Genomic DNA, 24,064 nt, shown 5'->3' with positions numbered 1-24,064 from the left:
GCCACTGATTGAAAGCAATTGTATTCTAGTTGTAGAATGCTGAACATATTACTCCAAACTTCTTTGGAATACACACAAGTGCAGAATAAATGGTCATTAGTATCCAAATTGCCAAAACAATTATGACAAATGGCAGTTACCAAAATTCATCGTTTCTGAAGATTGACAAAGGATAGATTCTTATTGTACATGATGATACAAACACAAGCTGTAATTCTTATTGTTCTTGTATTGAATATAAATTGTATACATGTCTTCCTTTATTTTTTAAGACTTGTATGTAGTTATACCTTGTATAAAATTCACTTAGGACTTGATATTTGTAAAGGCCTTGACTTAATCTTTAATATATATGAATTTGAGTTCATTTGGTAGTGATTTGAAATCTAGAGATTATATGTATGTGATATTAGAAATTTCATATAATTGTTTCCTTTGATTTAATTGTATAGTTGAAATCATATTAATGTCTAAATAATGGATTTGAGGCTTGTTGTATATTCACATGAATAAGTTTTAAGTATTGATTATATAGTTGTTAAGTGTAACGAATCGCACAATGAAGATTCGATTTTGCTTATGCCATTGTATGCGTAACGAATTGCACAATGAAGATTCAATTTTGCTTATGCCATTATATGTGTAACGAATCACACAATGAAGATTCGACATTTTTGTATGCCATTGTAATTGAGGACTTAGGGCATATGTTGTGTGGTTTCCAAAAATTTGATTGTGCATGGTAGATGGTTAAGTACCTTGAATATATGTGTATTTACTTTGTCTTACAATTTGTTGATTTTGAAAACTTGGAACATCATTGTCTTTACTATGGCTAGAGTTCGGCTCTAATGCGGTAGATATGAGTTCTCCCCACACATGCGCACTAGGGTAGTTCTCAGCGGGCTAGTAACCCAAAATAGCTATTATTCGTTCGGTTTGATTCGGCGTGATGTCCAAATATATCCACTCTATTTGATTTTGCATTTCGTTTTAAGTTGATAACATTAAATCATTATAACTTGTTGTATCCATATTGTTGTTCTCGTATTTTGGTTCAAGTTGATAACATGAAGTCGTTGTAGCTTGTTGTTTCGTATTGGTTATTCCAATTTTGTTTAAATTAAGTTGTTGTAACTTACCATTTTGTTTTGGCTAGGTCCAATGTTGTTTAATTGCTTCACTATTTGTGGTTCGTGTTTAAAACGTTCTAAGGTAGCTTAGGATGATTCCTTAGTACCACTTTAAACATAGAAGTTAGGTGGCATGCACCACATGTGCTCATTTATATGACTTTACAAGTTGATATAACCTAGGGTTTATGACTTTTTGCATCTTATGTAATATTACCTTTGTAATAAATTGTCTATTTATTGTGGATTGCTTTTAAATTGCTTCGAACATAGCTTAGAATGATCTTTTCGCTCTCTCATGGAACATAGACCATGGAACATAAACATTATATAGCATGAACCACATGTATTGGTTTATATTACGTTGCAAAGGTTCGTTGAAACTTTAGGGTATATGCATATGTTTCTTCCTACGAGTAACTTTGGTTGCTCACCCTCGTTGTTTGGGATATTTTCAGGTAAAGGAGACCTTGTTTTGGGATACACAACATTCCTGGGTTTGCTAGGTTGCTTGGAGTATTTTTTTTTTTTGATGCATTTTGCTCACATGCAAGTGTTAGTATGTTTAAATTTTACTTTTGAAGTTGTAACACATAGTTAGGTTGGATATGTCGTTTTTGCTTTGAAATATGTAAATATATACCTAAGCACACTCTTTGTGACACTTTTTATATGTGTAACCAAAGTCCAAACGCCTTTTTCATTTATGCACCTTAATTCCGTATTTTACTTTTAAAGGCAATTTTATCGATATTAGAGGTTTGGCATGTCATATTTTGTGTTTGGCATATTTTAAGGCTATAGGCCAATGTAGCACACTTAAATATGCATATTAAGTTTGCGTGTATGTTCACTTTTGCACATAACCTCATATTTGATGAAATGAGCACTTTGAGTCTCATGCATTTGCATTTTTTTTGCAAAATCTAATCTTAATTCACTTGAAAAATAAGAACTTCCTTCGACATGGTCACTTAAAAAATGTGATTTCGGGGGCGGGGGGTCACTTCACAGCATTTTTCCAAAAAATGTCGTCTTGGCCTCGAAAATCCCGCGTCAATTCAAATTTTCTAGTTTAAGACTCCTTTGAAATTTTAGAGCATGTTACTATTCATCAACTTTAAAAAAAAAAAAAAAACATGTTGACCGTTTCAAAACTTCTGTTGGCCTTGTAGGCATATTTAAGGGCTACATAATCAATTTAGGTGTTTTAAAAACCACCCGAACCCTATTTTCATCTCCTTGGCAGCAAGTTTGCATTTTGGCCGGCGCCCACCAATTTTGGCGTCTGCCCGTAGTGTCAACATAGCGGACGCCTACAACACTTGGCGTCCGCCCCCAATGCCCGTTCCAGGTTGACTTTTGGCAGCTTTGTCTTTCGTTTTGCTTCGGCTATAACTTTTTCGTCCGGACTCTGAATCATGTGATTCTTAAGTCTATCCTTGTTTACTTTTCGTTGTCTATCCAATGGTGTGCAAGGTGGCACCCATTTCTGTTTGAAATGACCATTTTACCCTTGGCCCATTTCTTGGAGGGTTTTGAAACCCTAACTTCCGTCTCGCTTCCGTTGAGTCATGGGACTCCTCGGAAGACCACTTTGACATCCTAGGGACAATGTACGTCTCTAGAGACCTTGTTCTCTTTTCATTTCTGCATTTTGGATCCATTATCGGGTTAATTTTCAGGTCATCACAGACACACTGGGTTTGTAAAATCAGGGCCATCATAGTTAATTAATAGAAGCTTATTGGTTTGATGGGATTAGATATTCGAGCTATCATTCTGGAGGAATGGAGATAGAGTTTTGATGGGATGTAGGTTGCTTATTGATTCTAGTTTGGCATGTAATAGGGTTATATGTTGGTCGAGATGATTGTAGACTATTTCATCTTTTGGAAACAGTGAGGGTGGTGTTGCCATATAAACACGTTATTATTCTGATGAGTCGGTGGGTTAAAGTGACCGAAGTCACAAGTCTTATGTATACGATGTCCGTGGTAGTGTCATCTGGGAATGTAGAGATGGAATGGATGTTAAAACGTTATTTTACGACATAGAGACTACGGTTTGGGAATGATTGTTTCGAGTAGAATAGGACGCAGTGTTCGACAGGTAGTGATCATTTCTAGTGTTAGTAAGTTGCGAACAGTGATGCTCTTGTTTGGTAGTCTTGTCGCGGACAGTATTCTAGCACTTAACGTGCAGATATTGCGTATCAGATTCGTTTCGTTTAGCATGGGTATTGTGTATGCGAGGTTTCGATGTTGAGATTCCTAGGTGTCTTCCAATATGCATTGAAAGTGCGAGATGGTTGGTTAATGGCGAGATCACCTAGATTTCAGTCCGTAGTTTCATACGGGTATGTTATTTGGTTCATCTCCTTGTGTGTAAGGAGTTCAGTTTCACCTTGAGTGAGATTAGATGTCCATGATTGGATGTTTGACTAGTAAGGTGTGACGGAGTGTTAAGTACGCCCGGATCTAGATTGTTAGTCTCTTAGGAAAGCGGGGTTTATTACCCTTTCGATTTGTTTCGGTGTTAACAAGGACATCCTTGGTTGCAAGTATTTTTCCTCCACTTAAGAGTTGTGCATGCCCACGGATGGGCAGATCTGAGATGGTTTCTCCCTTAATTAGAGGTCCCTTGAAAGGGTTGATGTGATGGCTTTACTCGCTCCCACGGAGGGAGGTGAAATCTTTGGTTTTAGTGGTGTTGTTCTGAGAGTGGTTGTGACCGACAAAATGTAAGGCATGGGTTGTTGATTGATGATTATGTATTCTTATCATATAATGCTAGTAGGTGATGACTAGGGTATATATCGTGAATTATAAGTTCTATAATGACTAAGTGATATGATGCGGGTCGGGTACTCGAATGTTTTCATAGATGTTTGAGTTGGGCGGTGTCTTGAAAAAAAGTGATGGTATCGTTAGAGTACTATGTAGTTAGAGAAGTGCATATGGGATTCAATTGAGGAATAATGGTATTGATTTACTCTGGTTTTAAGGTTGCAAGAAGGAGATAGTCTTATGAGGTATCTTAATGAGGTAAGTGTCGTATCGAATGATGTCATAGAGTTTTTCTCTAGTATGGGTTGTTAGCAACGGACCGGAGAGCTTTTATGCTTGGTCATTGATTTTAGTATTCAATGCTAGGTTGCCTTTAACTCGTTATGGGTTCCATGATTAAGGTATGAATGGGATTCTTAAAGCATTGTGTATGACTGCTTGGCGGTCAAGGTCGTGGAGAACAGTGAATGTATAATGAATGACTCTAAGGGTTGTCTTATGGACAATGTGTGATGTTATGTTTGAGGTTTAGACCATAGGACGAGAACGGCATTGGTGTTGAGATCGGATTAGGGACGAGAATTGCCTGGCGAACCATTACTCCTGAATCAGTCCCTATTTAACACGATGTCGGGTCAAAGGTCAAAGATTGTTTCGACTCGTTAGTTACAGTGAGAGCATGGTGTTGTGCGTTGTGTCAGTGTGATAGTGTGGATTCATAGAGTTTGTCTTGGGTCACGAAGTGTGTTAGGTAGGACTAAGTATCCGATAAAAGTTTATGGTTCGATCATTTGATTATTGAAGATCTTATTTTGGAGATTTATGTCCTAAGTACTTGGTAGTATGCTTTATGATTAAGTGACTTGTGTTTATGTAGTCGTCGGGAGATTTACCATTTAGCCATCTTGAAAGATGTTAAAGATTATGAAACTTGAGGTTGCGATTGGTAATCGTTTGTACAGTTATGTGATGGTATAACTACGTATTAGGTAGCATGGGAGTGGTTATCGAGAATGTATCGACTTGGATTTGGGACTTAATAAGTAGTGACCGGGATTCCCTTGTCTCGAATTTTGTGTATCCTTTAAAGGATGAGTTGAGGTTGGATGTCTCTAGCAAGCATTTCCTTGTGGTCTAGCGATTGTTTCTTTGTGGGCTTCGGAACCTTATGTAGATGTGTATGGTGTGTTGGTGGTAGGATGTCGTGTGATGAGCATCCACATAGGGTGGTGAGCATTGTGTTGTCAGGGGCAGTAGTGTGTGATTGCCTATTGACATCTAGTGTTAAATGGAATAAGGTTATGAACTCATAATCCTACGATTTTTATGAGGTGTTCTCCGAGAAAGGGAACGGTTGAAGGTATCCATTTTAAGGAGGGTAGATTTCGAGGATGAAATCCCTTTAAGGAAAGTAGATTGTAATGTCCTTGATTTTTCTGGTTTTTTTAAAATTTTTATTTTACTTATTTTTTGCACCTCGTTTTGCGTGTCACGCGGGCCTCGACGGGCATTTCGGTCATTTTTAGAGCCGAGGGATTTAGAAATATATTTTTAATTATTTTAAGACAATTAGAGTTGACAAGATCATTTTTTGAAAGTCGGTACGATTTTCAAGTTCGGGAAGTTCTCCTTGTTTTGTCATTTGCATTGAGGGGCATTGTGGTCTTTTCACACTTATATACATATATCTATATCTATACCTAGAGGTAGAGGTAGATATTTTATGGGATAAGCTTGGCATTGTGATAAAAGAGGGAGGGCAATATTGTAAGCTTGCTTAAGGTTAGTAACCATAGGATGGTGACAAGTGGTGCAAGGAAGACCACACAACCCTTTGCAAAACCAAACCTCTTCCCTTTCTTCATCCACTTTGGCCACTTCCTCTCTCTCTAGTTCTTTTTCCTTCTCTCTCTATATCTATATACACCTCCATGTTTCAAGCCCAATTTTGAAGAGTTTAGAGTAGGATTTGGAGGAAGACCTAGAAGGGAAAGATGATGAGTTTGGAGAGGGCTATCTTTTTACACCTATATTGCAAAGGCTAAGAGAATTTCAAAATTGGGGTTTACATTAAGGCTTGTTTGGCTTGCTTCATTAGGGTAGGGATTTCTAATGCATTGAACCTTGCCTTTCATTGAGTATCTCTATTTGAGTCTTCTTTAATTTCATTATTGAATGCCAATTTGTGAACAAATTGATATATGAATATTGAGGTGTTAAAAGCATGCTTGAAATTGAAGAAAATTGTGTTATTTTATGCTAATGAAATCCATGTTGTGACCAATCTGCACAGATGGTTAATTTGTGAATATAAGCATGATCGCGATGAAGAAACTTTAATGATGAGCATACTTATATTTGGTTTCTTGTAATTATCATGCCTATACCTTGGTTGTGGTAGAAATGAAATTAAAATAAATGAATGCTTTGAACCATATGCATGGCATGATAAAATGAGAAGGTTGAATGAGAAGGATATTAGACCATTTTAGAATGGAGGGAAAGTTTAATATGATTGACAAGTAAGCCATCTTAGAATGGGCGGAAAAGAGGAAATTTAAAAATGGTCCGGGTATCATGAGCCCAATGCTAACTTGACCTAGAGGGAGAATGGTCCGGTGTAGGACGTGTAAAGTTGGTACTAGGCCCCAAATAGTTGCCGGATTTGGAACCAAAGATAATATCAATCTCGCATCGATAAAGCCGGTTAGCGTAGGTGGGATTTGGGGCTGGTAAAGGCCAATTTTAGGATCGGTAGAGATAAAGTCCAGAGTCGATAGAGGCCAAGTTTGGGGTCGGTTAAGACCAAGGTTGGGAAATTATGGAGCATTGCATTGAATTGCATTCTATGCATACTTGCATTGAAATGCTTAAATACTATTGTTGAGATTGATTCTTGAATTAAATGCTATAAAAATCCCAAGTATGATCCCGGTTTTCTTTTATCCCGTATATGTGATATGTGGCTCAAGGGAGTCCAAAGTTAGTGCCTTAGGCATCTCCTACTGAGCCTCCATGCTCATTCCTTCTATTAACATTTTTCAAGTTATGGCAAGGACGTGGCTGATGACGGACCCTCACAAGTATAGTTAGGGTTGACAAGAGCATTATTTCATATTTTTGTAATAAATGCCTAGTTGATATAAATACTTGTAAAGCATTGTAATTTTGACTGTAAGCATCTAAACTTATATTTATAATCTTTTGAATTATTTTTAATTCATTTCAGATATGTAAATGATGAAACTATGTCTATATTTATGCATTGAAGTTTTGAAATGGAAAGCGATTCAAAAATTTATTTCGATGTTTCACTTTTCGCATTTATCCATACATGTGAATTAGGACAGAGGCAAAGAGGTCAAAAATGACCAAACGGGTGTTCGGGATTATGAACGAGGGTAAAAAAAAAGGGCGAAAAGCCCATTACTGGGCTTATCCAAGCGTTCATTTCTCTGGTGCGAGTGCTCAGCACGTGCACTAGAGTGCCCAGGACACACCTCTAAGATTTGGGTCTATTGGATTTTTCCATACCCATTTACCGAGGAAAAGAAAAAGGATTTGTTGAAACCTAAATGGGAGTGAGACGAGTGGGAACGATCAATTCATCTTGGATCAGTAATGAAAGCCCATTATTGAAGCCCACGCCTACTGGACGTGATATTGAGGAAAAAGACGTCCAATTACATGAACTCTAACCAGTGACAACTTTTTCTACCCATTCCCTAACGCGCGAACAAATCGCTTAAAACAACAAAAGTTCAAAAATAAAACAATAAAGTAAAAGAAATATATGCTACAAAATATCTGGTTCAAATTAATTTAGAGATTGGAACAACTACCAATTAGTCTTTTTGTTTTTTTTTTTTTTTTTTTTTTTTTGGGATACAGAAGCACTTGATTGATCAGCCTTATATTACTTTCAAAAACGTATGGTTGCTATTAGCAAGTCCACAAGCAAACTCAACCAGTTGTTGGGGTGTCATGACAACAATACTTCTTAAATTCATGTAAACAACAGAGTTGGGTTCTTTAGAATCGGGCCATTGAAGACACTCACCCTCTTATTTTCATAAATTGGATCCTTTCAGCTTCAAATGATTATTGTCAATCTAGCTGATGAGTAAATGTAAATGTCCAATTGTGTAAGTTGAAGGAAATATGGAGGAGAGAATGTCCACAATGTCATTCTCCAGTTCTTTAAATGTGTTGGAAATAATTGTAGAGGCTCTTTTAGCTCTCTACTTCATCAAAGGCAAACTTTATTATAAACACAAATGTGAGGATTCAAAGAAGAACTAGCAGAAGGAGAAGCAACTGACTAGTCGGCTAGTGCGCAAGTGAAGGTAGGGGAGTGTACTACCGTAATGACAGAGACACTCTCCTCTTGTGCCTTTAATGCTTGTCCTAACACTTCTATTTATAGCCTTTTGGATGTCTTGAATATTACCCAGTGGTCTATGTCATGCGTTATGCCTACCTAGGTAGGCATGATGACACTAGAACTCTAAAAAGTCACTTCTACTCATTGAGGCTCGGAACCTGAGGGGTATTCTTATCCTTTGCATTAAATGCATTTTGTCATTTTATAACCGGCGATAGCCAAATTAATTAAGATTATATCAAAGCATTAAATGTGATGTTAAGTCTCTCTATCACATCATACATCCATCACCTCACTAAACAAGCTCATCTACAAAGCACCCTCTGGTTTCTCATCCACAATACCAATATTCTTTTACATATACCAAGGGAGAGAACGTCAAGCTATCGAGAAGGCCGTACCCTTATCTCGAGTTGCTTGAGTTTGGAGCTTTTAACATCCATCTTAACTTGGCGAGCTTGTTATGACTCGATGTCGAAGCTTTTCACGATTTAAAACGACCTAACATAGCACCAGGGCTTGGTGACTCAATGGCAATCGAAGTTTAAACTACCTGGCATAGCGCCAAGGTTTGGTGACTCGATGAGAAGGCATATCAAGGTTTAATCGACCTGGTGTAGCGTCAGGATTGTTGGTGGCTCGATGGCGAGGCCTATCGATGTTTAAGTTACCTAGTGTAGTGCCAGGGTTTGTCACTCCATTCATTTACGTACATGCATGGCATGACTCGTCACTCCATTCATTTACGTTTTATTTTAGGGAAAATTACATATAAATGGAGTCAAAGTTTCATATTTACTTAGAGGCTGAGTCAAAGTTCCATATTTCTCTAAAATGGATTGCTGAGGTGGCACATGGTTTTTTACTGTTTAGAAATTGTGATGCCTAAAATACCCTTCCGCGAAGGTACTACTTTTTCTTCGAAGGTACTACTTTTTTGAACTGAAGGTACTACTTTTTGGCGTCCAGGTACCATGTTTTTTAAACACCCGCGAATGTACTACTTTTTCTCCGAAGGTACTACTTTTTTGAACTAAAGGTACTACTTTTTTGTTAGGGAAGGGCATTTTAGGCACCACAATTTTCTAAACAGTAAAAAACCATGTGCCACCTCAGCAATCCATTTTAGAGAAATATGGAACTTTGACCCAGTCTCTAAGTATATATGGAACTTTGACTCCATTTATATGTAATTTTCCCTTTATTTTATGTACACATATATAAAGAAATTTTATTGATCATATATATATATATATATAGATATATCTATAAACAGTTGAAGAACTGACGCACATAGCTGTCGGAATAAAATTGAAAAGAAACATATAAAAAATATAATTCTCAATAATTCAGCTCGTGAATGACATGTGATTATATTCTAAGTTGTAACACACAAGAAATCAGAGCTTGGACTTAGATGAGCCTAAGAATCTCAGAAGAAGTATTTGAATAATTTTATAATCAACCATTATTTACAATTAATTAGGTGGTGGACAAAGTCAAATTCACGATGCTTATAAAAATTCCAAATTTTTGAAATTAGTGTTTTTTTATACTTTATTTATACTTTTTTTTTTTTTGTCTTAAGATAATTTTAAATATTTCAATTTTCAAATTGAATATTTGTCTTTATTTGCTTAATTAAAAATTTAAGAGTTCTTTTAACACCACCAACAGGTATTTGAACATTTTTTTTTTTTTTTTTTTTTTTTTTTGACTAACATATGCATAATTACTAAAGAGATTTGTAGCCTAATAACACTTACCCGTTTGTCAAAGTAAAAGTTGGAGGATAGGAGACTTTAATGATAAATCAAATCCATATTAACTGCAAAATTATTCAAAGCTACTATATAATTAATAATTAATTGCAAATTATATTATCAATGCATGTCTTGGAAATTGCAATATTCAAGCTAGTGAGGTCTCACTATCATTATTGTGGCTACAAATAAAATGAAGCCATTTCTGCTGGTCACTTCGTATACTCTATTATTTTTTTAAAATAAAATTGATTAAATTGGGTGGACCATGTTTGCTAGAAATGAAACAGCAAGCCAAAACCAGTGAGGAAAACACTCGAAAGACACGCCCAGACTTTTTGCGGGGATCGGGGTTTTAGGACATTGTAACTGGACACATTACGAAACAGTACCTTAATTAAATATGGGATTAAGAAATAAGAGTCTTGTCCTAAATTAGATATTAAGTAGTATATATATGGCTCGTGAATGTTACACGTTGGCTCTTGAAATTGGGTTCAGGATAGGATGAAAGATACATGGTGTCAGACTTCATCATTTTTCTTTTGTGGAGATGGCATCTCTGTGTCTCTTGTAGATAATAAAAAGCTCTAATGCTTCTACTATAGGTTGAGTGCAATGAACCTTTACTACAGTGGTGTTAAAAAATAAAGGCAAAAGAAATGAGCTTTTTGTTTTAGTGGGTTTTATTCCCCTTCAAGCTGATTTTTTTCGACCAATGTGTTAGGTAAATTTGAGAATCCCAACAAAGGAAAGTATAGCCTAGGCAGGCATTTTCAAATTCCCACTCAATTTTATTCTACTAGTGTCCCGGTCGACCTCACCACAATTGTCGTGAGCTCGATCTCAAGTCAATACATTTTGGACAAAGAAAATTAATTAGTGCACAAATAACCTCGTCACATATTCAAGATGCAGTGATCTCACTTTCAATATATATATATATATATATATAAGACTTTCAGAGATCAAAGTTTAATTTGATAAAATTAAATCAACAAAAAGAGAATGTAAAAACTCGAGTAGTGGTTTTGGTTCGTGTGATTTTACTTTAATGCTGTGTTTGGTGTTCAAGAATTGAATGAAATGAAATTTTTATTTCAATCATTCATTTATTTGGTATATAATTTAAAATGAGAATAATCATTTCATTTTCAAGTATTTTTTAAAATAAATAAATAAAGTTCTCGAAAAACCATCATGTTTTAAGTTCAAAAACCACAGCCACCACCACAACTTCCTTCCACCATCGCCACCTCCATTGCCTTCCATCATTCATTGCCATCGCCACCAATGTTGCCACCGTGAACCACCACACTAACGCTGCCTTCCACCACCGCCATCTCCATCGTTGCCACCACCACCACATATTTCCAGCACTGTCATCATCTTCCACCACTGCTATTACCATCACCAACATCACCATTACCACAAACCACTGCCATCGTCATCACCACATTCCACTACTGCCACCGATTCTTATGAGTGCCACCACTTTGTAGAATTTAATTTGAAATTCATTCCATTCTAAATTTTAAATTGGCCCAACCAAATACTAGAATAATTATTATCATTTCATTCCTACATATTTTATATTTGTAATTAAATAATAAAATGAAATTTTTATTCTCATTTGTATTTCATTCCATTCCAAATGTAATGAATTTTGCTGCAAAATTTTGACTATATAATCTTCATTCAAATAGTTAAATTCAATTGTAAACAATAAAAAGAATAGTTAGATTCAAACTTCAATGGTAAACAAAAAAAAAAAAGCTGATGACAAGGGATGTGAGGTTGACCTCATTATAGGACTACTCATTCACATGTATATTATTATTTTTATATAAAATAATAAAATAGCATAATTGGCCTTCGAAAAAAAATCCCTTATACAATTATGTCTCACTTTTGAAGGATGATTATATAAATTTCATTATTTAAAAAATTAATTAAATTGTAAAAAGCTAGTAAATAGTAAAGTGCAAAAGTATCATCCTCATTAAAGAACTCAAAAGAAACACAGTAATGCAATAATTAAATGTGGCATTAAAAAGTGTATTATTAATTATAAAAAAGTGCTTGAAATAAGGATGGAACGAAAATGAGACTGCTGCTGACATGGCACAACAGCTGTCAAGTCATAGCTTGAGCCAGCTGGTCAAACCCAGGTGCCAATAAAGACAACTCACGAGTTTTTTTGTGCGGTGCCGTTACTGTTACATTGGATACCCACAAATGACGTACACATCTCCATACTCCTCCAGCTGGATCCTGAAGTTACGCATTTCCATAAAAGTCCATACCACACACCTTCCAACCTGCCACCAATCCACCAACGTCTCTATTTATTCCTAGTTTTTTCCTACATTACCCCCTATTAGATTCACCGCCATCCCTCTACACAGAAGGCCATTATCGTCCATTTAGTACAAAAAGTCCAAACTGTAACTAAGCTGTAATGCAAAGGACCACTGAAAAGATTTTAAACCCATGGCTTTAAGACCTTGAATCCAATACAACGCGCTCGTCTTCGCGTGCCAACATTTTATGGAGGTTTAACAACTGAGCACGTGAAATTACCATCTCCGCTTTTTGAATATAAAAAACGCGTAGTAGTACCGCTGTCACACACACACTCTCTCCATCCTGAAGTAATTGCAATGCTTTTGACGAGATGTTTATTTCTAAGCAAGTTCGCCAACTCTGCATATATTATATATATAGAGACCGAGATCTATGTTATATATATAGCCCATTGCACACACAACTTTGTATCACACATATTAGAATCTCAAGTCATCTCATCTTCTTTATCAGTTTATCTCCATTCTCTCTATCTAGACATCCTCTGTCTTGGTTTGTAAATGGCTTCCATGGCATCTACCCATTTCACTCTAACCCTTTTCTTGCTAGTCTCTCTTTTCAACATTTCATTTGCTGCGAGAAAACTCAGTGAGTTGGTCCAAGACCAGACTCAGCTCCTGCAATACCACAAAGGCCCTCTTCTTTATGGTAAAATCTCAGTCAACCTCATCTGGTATGGCAAGTTCAAGCCTTCCCAAAAAGCCATTGTCTCCGATTTCATCACCTCACTGTCATCCTCATCGCCACAGAGCCAACCATCAGTTGCCACGTGGTGGAAGACCACCGAGAAATACTACCACCTGGTTGATTCTAAGAAACCCTCCTCGCTCTCACTCTCTCTGGGAAAACAAGTGGTCGACGGGAGCTATTCTCTAGGGAAGTCGCTCACACAGAAACAGGTCGTGCACTTGGCATCGAAGGGTGATCAAAGGAACGCCATCAACGTTGTGTTGACCGCGTCTGATGTGACCGTTGATGGGTTTTGTTCAAGCAGGTGTGGGACCCATGGGTCTGCTAAGAGTAGTACAACTGCCCAGGTTAAGGGCAAGAATTACAAGTTTGCCTACATCTGGGTCGGTAACTCGGAGACTCAGTGCCCGGGTCAATGCGCTTGGCCTTTCCACCAACCCATCTACGGACCACAGAGCCCACCCTTGGTTGCACCCAACAACGATGTGGGTATGGACGGGATGATCATAAACCTGGCTAGCCTATTGGCTGGGACGGCGACGAACCCATTCGGAAATGGCTACTACCAGGGCTCAGCGGGTGCGCCACTAGAGGCTGCGTCGGCTTGTCCTGGGGTCTATGCGAAAGGGGCCTACCCGGGCTATGCTGGAGACTTGTTGGTGGACCCAACGACTGGTGCGAGCTACAATGCGCATGGTGCGAATGGGAGGAAGTACTTGGTTCCTGCTTTGTATGATCCTTCAACGTCGTCGTGTTCGACTCTTGTTTGAAACGGGTGGCAAAAAGTAGTAGCTAGTGGCTAGATGAACTTATAGAGAAAATTCAATTCATTTATTCATTTGTTCTCTCATACCAGATGGCCTAATTACAACAATTAATATTAAACTTTAAATATATTTTTGGAAACATGTGCATAAATATTTTTCGAATTGTGGAATGGATAACATTTAACCAATGTATTCAGGATAGTGAACTCACTGACTTGGATTCAGTGGCTTTCTGTTCACTTGGTCTAACATGATTCATGGTGTTGCTAGTATAAGTTATATAGGGTTATGGTTAATGATTCTTGGCTCTCTGCATTGCCTTTGGCAAGTTATGAGTTTCTCCTCCACCAATTCCTAACCACTCTCCCATGGTGATCAAATGTGGAACCACAAATCCCAAAATAAATGTTCCATTTAAAAATTTAAATTTCATTGGTGACCACAAAGACTTCATTACCACAGTTGCTATGGTGTGGGGAATGGAGATTCCAGATACTACCATGTTCCAAGTTACTAGGAAACTTAAACTGCTCAAATAACATCTGAAGGCCCTGAACGGGAAAGATTTTTTTGGTACAAATATAAGAAAAAACAAATATCTTTTGTTTGGTAGAAATAAGACGAGCAGAAAAGAGAAAATATGATGGATGGATCATCATTCATTCTTTACAAGTTCTCTCCCCTCCTCGAATACAAACCAAAGAAAGAAAGAAAGAAAGGGAAGCCAGATTGTTATGATAACTTTAAATTATAATATTACCCTTCATAATTATTAGATAAATTTAGCATTAGCTATCACTCTCCTTCATTTTCTCTTAACAAATAAAGTAATATGCTACCTCATTCTTTTCTCTTCCATCCAACCAAACAAAATGAAAAAAATGATATTATCATTTTTCTATGATGTCTCATCCATTCATTCTTCTTTCCTTTCTATACAATTAACCCCAAATACTAACAAAAGTCATCATTTTAAACTTATCACCCTTGAGTCTCATTGCATAAAATGTGGCTCATTATACAATGAGAGATATGGGCTAACCGATGTGGAAGTGATGCACAATGGAAGACTCAAGATGTCGATATTTGAAGAGGGGTAAAGCTTGTTGGTTCATCAATGGCGGATTTGTGGCGGTTGGAGTTGATGCATGTTTCTTGCGCACTAACATGCGTAGAGAATGCTCTTAAAATAATAGAAACAACAAGATTAATTTTGTCATTTCAAAATCTAATCAATAGATACCTCACAAAATGAGGTAAAATGATACTTTTGTTATTATTGGGTTGTTAATTGAAAAATTACATATATATACTCTAGTCCCTCACAAAAATATTTTTGACAGCTCAACTCAAATCCAACAAAAATTTCTCGTATATAAATTTCAACTACCTATATAATTTATCATAATCCTTTTAAACTAAATAAAAAGAAAGAAAAAATTAAAGGAAAAAGTTAATGTTACATTGGGTGTTTCATGTAGTTTACACTTAACATTCTTAAAAAACACAAATATCCGATATTGTTGTACCCATAAAACATCTAAAAATAGGAGAGTGAACAACTCAACATTTGCCACCAGCAAAGTATATCTATAGACTGTCAAGTCTTGTATAAATCTTATTAAAAATCCCCAAAATGGAGAAGTGGAGAGGTTGACCATGTGTTGTTAGCTATGTGACATACCACGAGGCTATGTTTCCATATTCTGAACAAATAAATAATTTTTTTTTTTTTTAAAAAAAACGCTTCAAATGAAAGAAGCTGATTGAATGGGGACAAGATACAAAGGCCAAACTAAAAAAAAAAAAAAAAAAAAATTATCATTTATAATGAAGGAGCTTTATCAAAATGGAGGCAGTTGGCTTTGTCTCCCATTTACCAACATGCATGACTATCACTACATTCATTTACGTTTTATTTTATGCACACACACACACATAAGGAGTTTTATTTATTGATCATGTTTTATAATAAACAGTTGAATGACAGATGCACATAATTGTTTGAATAAAATTGAAAAGAAACATATACTAAAATATAATTCTTCAAATAATTCAGCTCGTGAATGACGTGATTATCTTCTCACACGAAAGAAATCGGAGCTTGGATTTAGATGACCCTAAGATTCCCAAAAGCAACACTTTAGAATTTGCCATTATTTAGAAATTAGAATGTGTAGTATTGTAGTTAAATCGTCATCTGCCGCATTATTTGTAAACAAAAATGTAGTTAATGAGACCAAAATTGGGTATGTATAATTATAGATATTATGTAGGGGTGGGAAATGGACGGGTTGGGCTGGATTTAGGTTGGGTTGAAAATGGGCTGGTCAATATGAGTTAAGATTCATATTCAACCCGTTCAGAATGGGTTAAAATGGACGGGTTGAAAATGGGCAGGATCAACCCGTTATGACCCGTGGACCCATTAATTATTATTTTTAATTAATTTTTAATTTTTAAATTTTTTTATACTTTCAAAAAAATAATAAAAATTTAGTAATGGAGAGATAGTAGTTATGAATATGAATCATCAACTAAAAATATAGAATTAGTTACCAAATATTTACAGCTTTATTAATAATGAAATTTTAATAATGGAGAGATAGAAGCTTTGAATATGAACCATCAACTAATTATTATATGTCTGTATATTAATAAAAAAAATAATTCAAAGAATATATATAAAATGAAAAAAAAAATTGTTATTAATAATTTTATTTTTTAATTTTTTAGTTTTTTTAAATTTTTTTAATTATTTTTAAAAATTTTAAAATTACTCATCAACAATGATAACCACCACTGTCTGTCAGCGACAATCAAATCGGCGGCGATGATCCTGACATCTTGGCCGAAGAGTCGCCGCAGACGGTGCCTCTTCCTCGCTCTCTGCTCGCCTCTCCTCCTCCCGTTCCTCTGCGCCACCTTCCCTCTCTTCTGCGCCATCGAAATCTGCCTCCGCCTGTGCCGCCAGCGGCGGAGGAATAGACTGAAGACTGCTCCGCCGGACGACTGCCTGGATCCTGGCAGAGAGGGGCTCCAATGCTGCGAGGAAGGTGTCGGCGGCGGTGGAGGTGATGAAGTGGTGCTGTTGCAGCGATATCTTGAAGATCAATTGTTCCTTGTTGTTGGATCTGTGTATGATTGCGTTTTTTTTTTAAATATCAAATGAAGTGGAACATTTCATTTCTGTTTAATTATTGATACTTAATTAATTCCTCTTTTAGTGAATTTTGGAGTTTATTATATTCTCAAATCTATATATGTGAAGAGCTCATTTCCAACAATTATATATATATAATAATTATTTTTTTTTAATTTTTAATTTTTTAATTTTATAAAAAAAATTTAATTTTAAGTTTTTTTACTTATTTTTAATTTTAAATTTTTTGAATAGATGTGTGTTGTGTGTTTATTATATGATGGGTGGAATATGGTTTGAATATGGTTAATCACATTCAATTCATCTTGACTCTCAAATTAAGTGGTTAAAAATTAACCAATCCATTTTGATCCTCAAATTAAATATGATTTACCCATAACCACTAAATAGCGACAAGCGAATATAGGCGGATTGATGATTCCTGATCTATTTTGCCAACCCTAATATTATCATACCAATCCTAATATCACTTAATGCACGTGTAATGTGTTTGATTTGCTTAGGCCAGGTGTAAATTTGAGCTAGAGGTCTCGCTACTGCAACTACAAACCATATAATTAAAATAGATTTGTTATTATGAGGTCCACCTCATGACACTTGTCATGAGCACTATTTTAAATTAGCACGGTTTGGGCAAAAAAATATAATGCACAAGTCACTGGCTCAAAATACCATAAAATAAAATTATATAAGACCGTCAAAATTGACATGAGCTCTCTTTGCTGACTAGTAACTAAACTGGACAGCCAAATCCAGTGATGAGAACACTCGATAAACACGACCAACCGTGTTTTGCTTATATCAAGATTTTAGGTAATTGTAACCGGACGCATTACCAAACGTGAGCTTATTAATATACTCTAATAGGTATGGGATTGATAAATAAGAATCTTATCCTTAAATAGATAATTAGTATTTATGCCTCGTGAATGTTAGTTTTGGAGTACTGTCTAAAATATGATGTACGCATTGGCTCGTGAATTTAGGTTCAACATAGGATGAAAGATACATGGTGTTTACATTTTTATTTATTTTCTTTTCTGGAGATAGAATGCCATACATAATTTAAAGTTGGAAGACAGCATTTTTATGGAAAAATTATTAAATATTCTGGAATTTTAAACCGAGCTTAATTATTGAATGACAAGAGAATTAAGTGTTTACTTCTATTAAACGATCTCGTGATTATTAGTTTTGGTCAATCACTAATTGACAATTAAACAAATATTTAAAGGGGGATTAACGCTTATACTATATAAGGGGAAGTACACTTTTCATTACTAGAATTGTGATTATGTATTAATCATCAATTTTTGTTTTTTTGTTTTTTTTTTTTTTAAGGGATTAATTTCCTTCTAGGTGATGTTTTTTTCCATGTGTGTTAAGTAAGTTAGAGAATCCCAACAAAGGAAAGTATGACGACGCGTTAATAATAGAGTAATGCTTTAAAAAAATATTCATGAATCATTTATTTCTCCATATTTAATCATGGAATTGAAATAATTTTTTAAAGAAGAATGTTTAATCATTTATCGCACATCTGATTGGTTGAAAAATTCAGTTATACAAGTTGTAATTAATGTCTCTTTCTTATTTTTTTGAAACTATAAAACTTTAACTTTTAAGACCAAACTATCCTGCTTGTACCTGTGTGTGTGTGTAACCTTCATTCTTCTTTGCTTACCTACCTTATTCTTTTATCTCTCTCTTTATCTTCAATTGTTTTTAACTATATATATACACTCACCGTGTGAATGGTTTCTAATATATATATATATAATTAATGGGAATTGATTGTTTCTTTCTTTCTTGCTTTCTTTCTTTCTTTTTGGTTTTATTTTTTATTTTTCAATTCTTTCATTTTCTATACATATTATATAGTAGTTAACCATATTGTGAATAGATTGGAAAACCATACTTCTCTTATTTCATATATTAACTAAAGCTCAAATTTTATAATATTACTTCAATTAAAACTCAATCTTTATTTCAATTAAATTACATAAAATCCAATAAAAAATCCATCAAGGTGGAATATATATATATATACACACATAAAAGACAAATGAACAAAAAATAAAGAAAGTAAAGAATGAAGTGTAGCCATAAATATCCAATCAGGGAAGGAAAAAAAAAAATGTTAAAAATAAAGAAGAAAAAAAATAAAGTTAAATATATGTAACAAAGGAAAGAATAAAGGTTATTAGTTATAAAGAAAGAGGAAATAATTTAAAAGGGTAATTTGGTCTCAAAATTGAAGTTTTATAATTCCAAAAAAATAGGAAAGAGACATTTATTACAACCTATTTTTTAATCAATCAGACAGACATAGTTGCGCGACTGTGTTTAACACTCTTTTTTTTAAGATATATAAAATTTCAAATGAATTATTTAATACATCTTTTAATTTATTAATTAAAACTGAGAATTAATAGTGAGTGAACTTTCTTGAATGCATTACCCTTTACAAAAGTAACTATATTTTATTTCTTGTGATTAATGCCAGCGTCGACCTCATGACAATTGCCCTGAGAAATAGTAATAATATTGTACAAATTACATTATCATGTAATCCAGATTTAAGTGATCTCACAATAATACTAAAAAATTAGCTCAAAATATTATAAAATAAATTATATACCAGGGTCAAAGATCAAAGTGTTTATAGGGGAAGAAAAACTTGAACAATGGCACATCCAATCTACCGTGGCACATCCAATCTACCGGTAATACTCATTTAAATAGTTTGATCAACAGATTGATATTTATAATAACAAAAGAATAGAAAGTTCAAAACAACAGTCAGAGGTTGACCTCGTTCTAACGGTACTCATTCTTGTGTATTTTATTTATTTATTTTTTAATAAAAATAAAAAAATACTAACATAATTAGCCTTTGAAAAGTCCCATTGTGCAGTTATGTCTCACTTTTGAGGGGTGAATTTATTTAACAAATTAACCATGTATAAAAGTAAATTGTAAAACACAAATAGAAAATTAAAGCATTAACTCAAAGGCACTTACTAAATAGTAATGCAATAATTAAATATGACATTAAAAAGTACTGTATTATTAATTCTAAAAAGTGCTTGAAATAAAGATAGAAGGAAAATTCCTTAAAAAGTACTCCTAGTGGAAATGAGATTGCTGGCATGGCATAACGCTGTCACGTCATAGCTTGAACCAGCTGGCCAGTCCCAAGTGCCCATTAAGATTCGCTCAACTCACGAGTTTTTTGTGTGTGGCGCATTGGATACCCACAAATGACACATCTCCATATTCCTAAACACCCATATGCTGACCACCAGCTGGATTCTAAGTTACGCATCTCCATAAAAGTCTATACCCCCACACCTTGCAACCTGTCACCAGTTCACCAACGTCTCTATTTAGTCCCAGTGTTTTCCTAGATTACCCACAATTAGATTCACCACCAAGCCTCCACACAGGAGGTCATTTTCGTCAATTTAGATTTCGCCAAATTCGAACTGTAACTAAGCTGTAATGGAAAGGACCATTCAAAAGATTTAAACCCATAACTTTAAGTCGTTAAATCCAATACAACGCTCTCGCATGCGCGTGCCAACATTTATAAGCCATAGGTGAAACAACACAAACGCGTGTTGAGCGCGTGAAATTACCATCTGCACTTTTTGGATAAAAACGCGTAATAGTACCGTTGTCACACACTCTCTTTCAATCGCGAAATAATGGCGATGCTTTGACTATAGAGAGAGACAGCTTCATGTTATGTTTCTTTCTAAGCAAGTTCGACAACTGCACACTTGAAAATTAAAATATTGTATAACACTGACTCAACTCGTCTCATCTTCCTTATCTACATTTTCTCTCTCTAGACATCCTCTGTCTTGGTTTGGAAATGGCTTCCATGGCATCAACCCATTTTAGTGTAACCCTTTTCTTGCTAGTCTCTCTTTTCAACATTTCATTTGCTGCGAGAAAACTCAGTGAGTTGGTCCAAGACCAGACTCAGCTCCTGAAATACCACAAAGGCCCTCTTCTTTATGGTAAAATCTCAGTCAACCTCATCTGGTATGGCAAGTTCAAGCCTTCCCAAAAAGCCATTGTCTCCGATTTCATCACCTCACTGTCATCCTCATCGCCACAAAGCCAACCATCAGTTGCCAAGTGGTGGAAGACCACCGAGAAATACTACCACCTGGCTGATTCTAAGAAACCCTCCTCGCTCTCACTCTCTCTCTCTCTGGGTAAACAAGTGGTCGACGAGAGCTACTCTCTAGGGAAGTCACTCACACAGAAACAGATCATACACTTGGCATACAAGGGTGATCAGAGGAATGCGATCAACGTTGTGTTGACTGCGTCTGATGTCACCGTTGATGGGTTTTGTTCAAGCAGGTGTGGGACCCATGGGTCTGCGAAGAGCACAACTGCCCAGGTTAAGGGCAAGAATTACAAGTTTGCCTACATCTGGGTTGGTAACTCGGAGACTCAGTGCCCGGGACAATGCGCTTGGCCTTTCCACCAACCCATTTACGGACCACAGAGCCCACCCTTGGTTGCACCCAACAACGATGTGGGTATGGACGGGATAGTCATAAACCTGGCTAGCCTATTGGCTGGGACGGCGACGAACCCATTTGGAAATGGCTACTACCAGGGCTCAGCGGGTGCACCGCTAGAGGCTGCGTCGGCTTGTCCTGGGGTCTATGCGAAAGGGGCCTACCCGGGCTATGCTGGAGACTTGTTGGTGGACCCAACGACTGGTGCGAGCTACAATGCGCATGGTGCGAATGGGAGGAAGTACTTGGTTCCTGCTTTGTATGATCCTTCAACGTCGTCGTGTTCGACTCTTGTCTGAAGCGTGTGGCAGAAGTAGCTAGCTAGTGGCTGGATGAACTTATAGAGAAAATTCAATTCATTCATTCATTCATTTGTTCTATCAAACCAGATGGCCTAATTACAACAATTAATGTTAAACTTTAAATATATATATTTTTCGGAAACATGTGCATATGTATGGTTGGATGGTCTTGGCACAACACTTCAATGGAAATGGAAGTGTTGATCTTGTTTAGCGTTGTCCATATTTCATGCTAACAACTCATATCATTGATTGTTAGGATTGTCTGAAGTTCCAAAACCAAAAATACAAAGCAAGGCTTGTGCTACCTACAAAGTGATTAGCCTGGCCTAACATGTTTTGAAATTTTCTTAATTTAATAAACTTATGAGTTTCTCCCTCTAGGAATTTCTGACGACTCTCCCATGGTGATCAAATGTGGAACCACAAATCCCAAAAGAAATGCGCTATTTAAAATTTTCAATTTCATTGGTGACCACAAAGACTTTATTGCCATAGTTGCTATGGTGTGGGGAATTAATAGAGATACCAGGTACTACCATGTTCCAGGTTACTAGGAAACTTAAACTTAATCTGAAACAGGAAAGATTTTTTTGGTAAAAATATAAGAAAAAACAAATTTCTTTGGTTTGATAAAATAAGACAAGGAGAAAAGAGAAAACATGATGGATGACAGGATGAGTCATCCTTCATTCTTTTTTTCATGCATCCCTTCAAATATAAATGGAAGGAAGAGAAGCAACACTGTTATGGGAACTTTAAATTATAATACTACCCTTCATAATTATTAGATAAATTCAGAATTAGCTATCATTCTCCTCCCTTCTTCTTAACAAACAAAGTAATGTATTACCTATTTCCCTTATTTTCCATCCAACCAAACAAAAAGAAGGAAGTACATTATCATTTTCCTATGTTGTCTCTCATTCATCCCTTTTTCTCTTCTTTCTATACAAATTACCTCCAGTACTAACAAAAGTCATCATTTTAAACTTACCACCCTTGAGTTTCATTTTATAAAATGTCGCTCATTATCCAATGAGAGATATGGGCTAAACGATGTGAAAGTGATGCACAATGAAAGACTCAAGATGTCAATATTTGAAGAGGGGTAAAGCTTTTGTTGGTTCATCGATGGCAGATTTGTGCCGGTTGGAGATGATGCGCGTTTCTTGCGCGCAAACATGCGTACAGAATGCTCTTAAAACAATAGAAACAATAAGGTTAATTTTGTCATTTCAAAATCTAATTAACAAATCCCTCACTAAATGAGACAAAATGATGGCTTTTGTTAGTATTGAGTTGTTAATTTAAAAATTACATATATACTCTAGTTCCTCACAAAAATAGTTTTTCAAAGCTTAACTTAAATTCAACAAAAATTTCTCATATATAAATTTCATCTACCTATATAATTTTATCATAATCCTTTTAAACTAAATAAAAAGAAAGAAAAAAAAGGAAAAAAGTTAATGTTACTGTTCGGCTAGTAAAAAAGCTAGAAAGTTCCGCCTTCCACTCGGGTGGAAAGGGTCGTCAGGCGTGCCAGGAATTGCTGTCGTTTCAAAGTGAATATCCGAACAATTATCCAGTAGAAGATTGCAGGGATCAGACGACTGTACGAATGACTGAAATTACCACATTCGGAAGTTCTTTTTGCCTTAAAAAGGACTTATAGACTACTCTATGGCAAGTGGAAAGAAGTGCGGTATTGAAAGTGCAGGACTTTGAAGTAAGGTGCTAGAAGTAAGAAAGATAAGTGCATGATTTGAATTAAACATATTGAAGGTGCATTATATGAATGTGAAAAGACATGAAATGAAGTAATTGAAGTGTTGTTTAGTTGTGTGTGTTGAACAGGATTTTCAAACTAAGCCTAAGTGATTTTATTTATAGACTCTTCCCATGCAGTGGTTTGGTATGTGGCAGCCTTGGCAGCTTCCATTTGGCCAAATTTTAGACTGCCAAGTGCCCCATGATCTCTCGGCAGTTGTAACCATCTTCTTCAATCCTTTTCCTCCTCTTTGTTTCTTCTGAACATATCTTCAGCCATGTTTTCCACGATTTCAAGTTGTGAGTACTTCTTGCAATCAGTTTTCCATTAGGTCTCTTCAAAGGCTGACACGTGTCCCACGTTTCCTCTAACTTCTTCCTTTTGTAAA

At 35.7% G+C, this 24,064-nt stretch overlaps 2 protein-coding genes across 2 annotated transcripts; both read left to right on the top strand.

Moving 5' to 3' along the window:
• The first annotated feature begins 12,728 nt into the window (after positions 1-12,728).
• LOC132279575 (protein PHOSPHATE-INDUCED 1-like) lies at positions 12,729-14,018 on the top strand. Its single transcript, XM_059781594.1, has one exon. The coding sequence runs from the start codon at positions 12,937-12,939 to the stop codon at positions 13,894-13,896; it is 960 nt and encodes a 319-aa protein (XP_059637577.1). The 5' UTR covers positions 12,729-12,936; the 3' UTR covers positions 13,897-14,018.
• A 6,844-nt stretch (positions 14,019-20,862) lies between these two features.
• LOC132279398 (protein PHOSPHATE-INDUCED 1-like) lies at positions 20,863-22,044 on the top strand. Its single transcript, XM_059781357.1, has one exon. The coding sequence runs from the start codon at positions 20,937-20,939 to the stop codon at positions 21,897-21,899; it is 963 nt and encodes a 320-aa protein (XP_059637340.1). The 5' UTR covers positions 20,863-20,936; the 3' UTR covers positions 21,900-22,044.
• Positions 22,045-24,064: the final 2,020 nt, after the last annotated feature.

The sequence above is a fragment of the Cornus florida genome, unplaced genomic scaffold (assembly GCF_030987335.1).
Source record: "Cornus florida cultivar Cherokee Brave unplaced genomic scaffold, ASM3098733v1 CherokeeBrave_3.0.0_Hap2_Chr10, whole genome shotgun sequence".
In the NCBI taxonomy this organism is placed as follows: domain Eukaryota; kingdom Viridiplantae; phylum Streptophyta; class Magnoliopsida; order Cornales; family Cornaceae; genus Cornus; species Cornus florida.
Note: the sequence above shows the minus strand (reverse complement) of the source record. Positions and strands in the feature narration are given on the sequence as shown.

Bases quoted from the DNA above. Each gene is read 5' to 3' on its own strand.
- LOC132279398 (XM_059781357.1), top strand. From the start codon at position 20,937: ATGGCTTCCATGGCATCAACCCATTTTAGTGTAACCCTTTTCTTGCTA.
- LOC132279575 (XM_059781594.1), top strand. From the start codon at position 12,937: ATGGCTTCCATGGCATCTACCCATTTCACTCTAACCCTTTTCTTGCTA.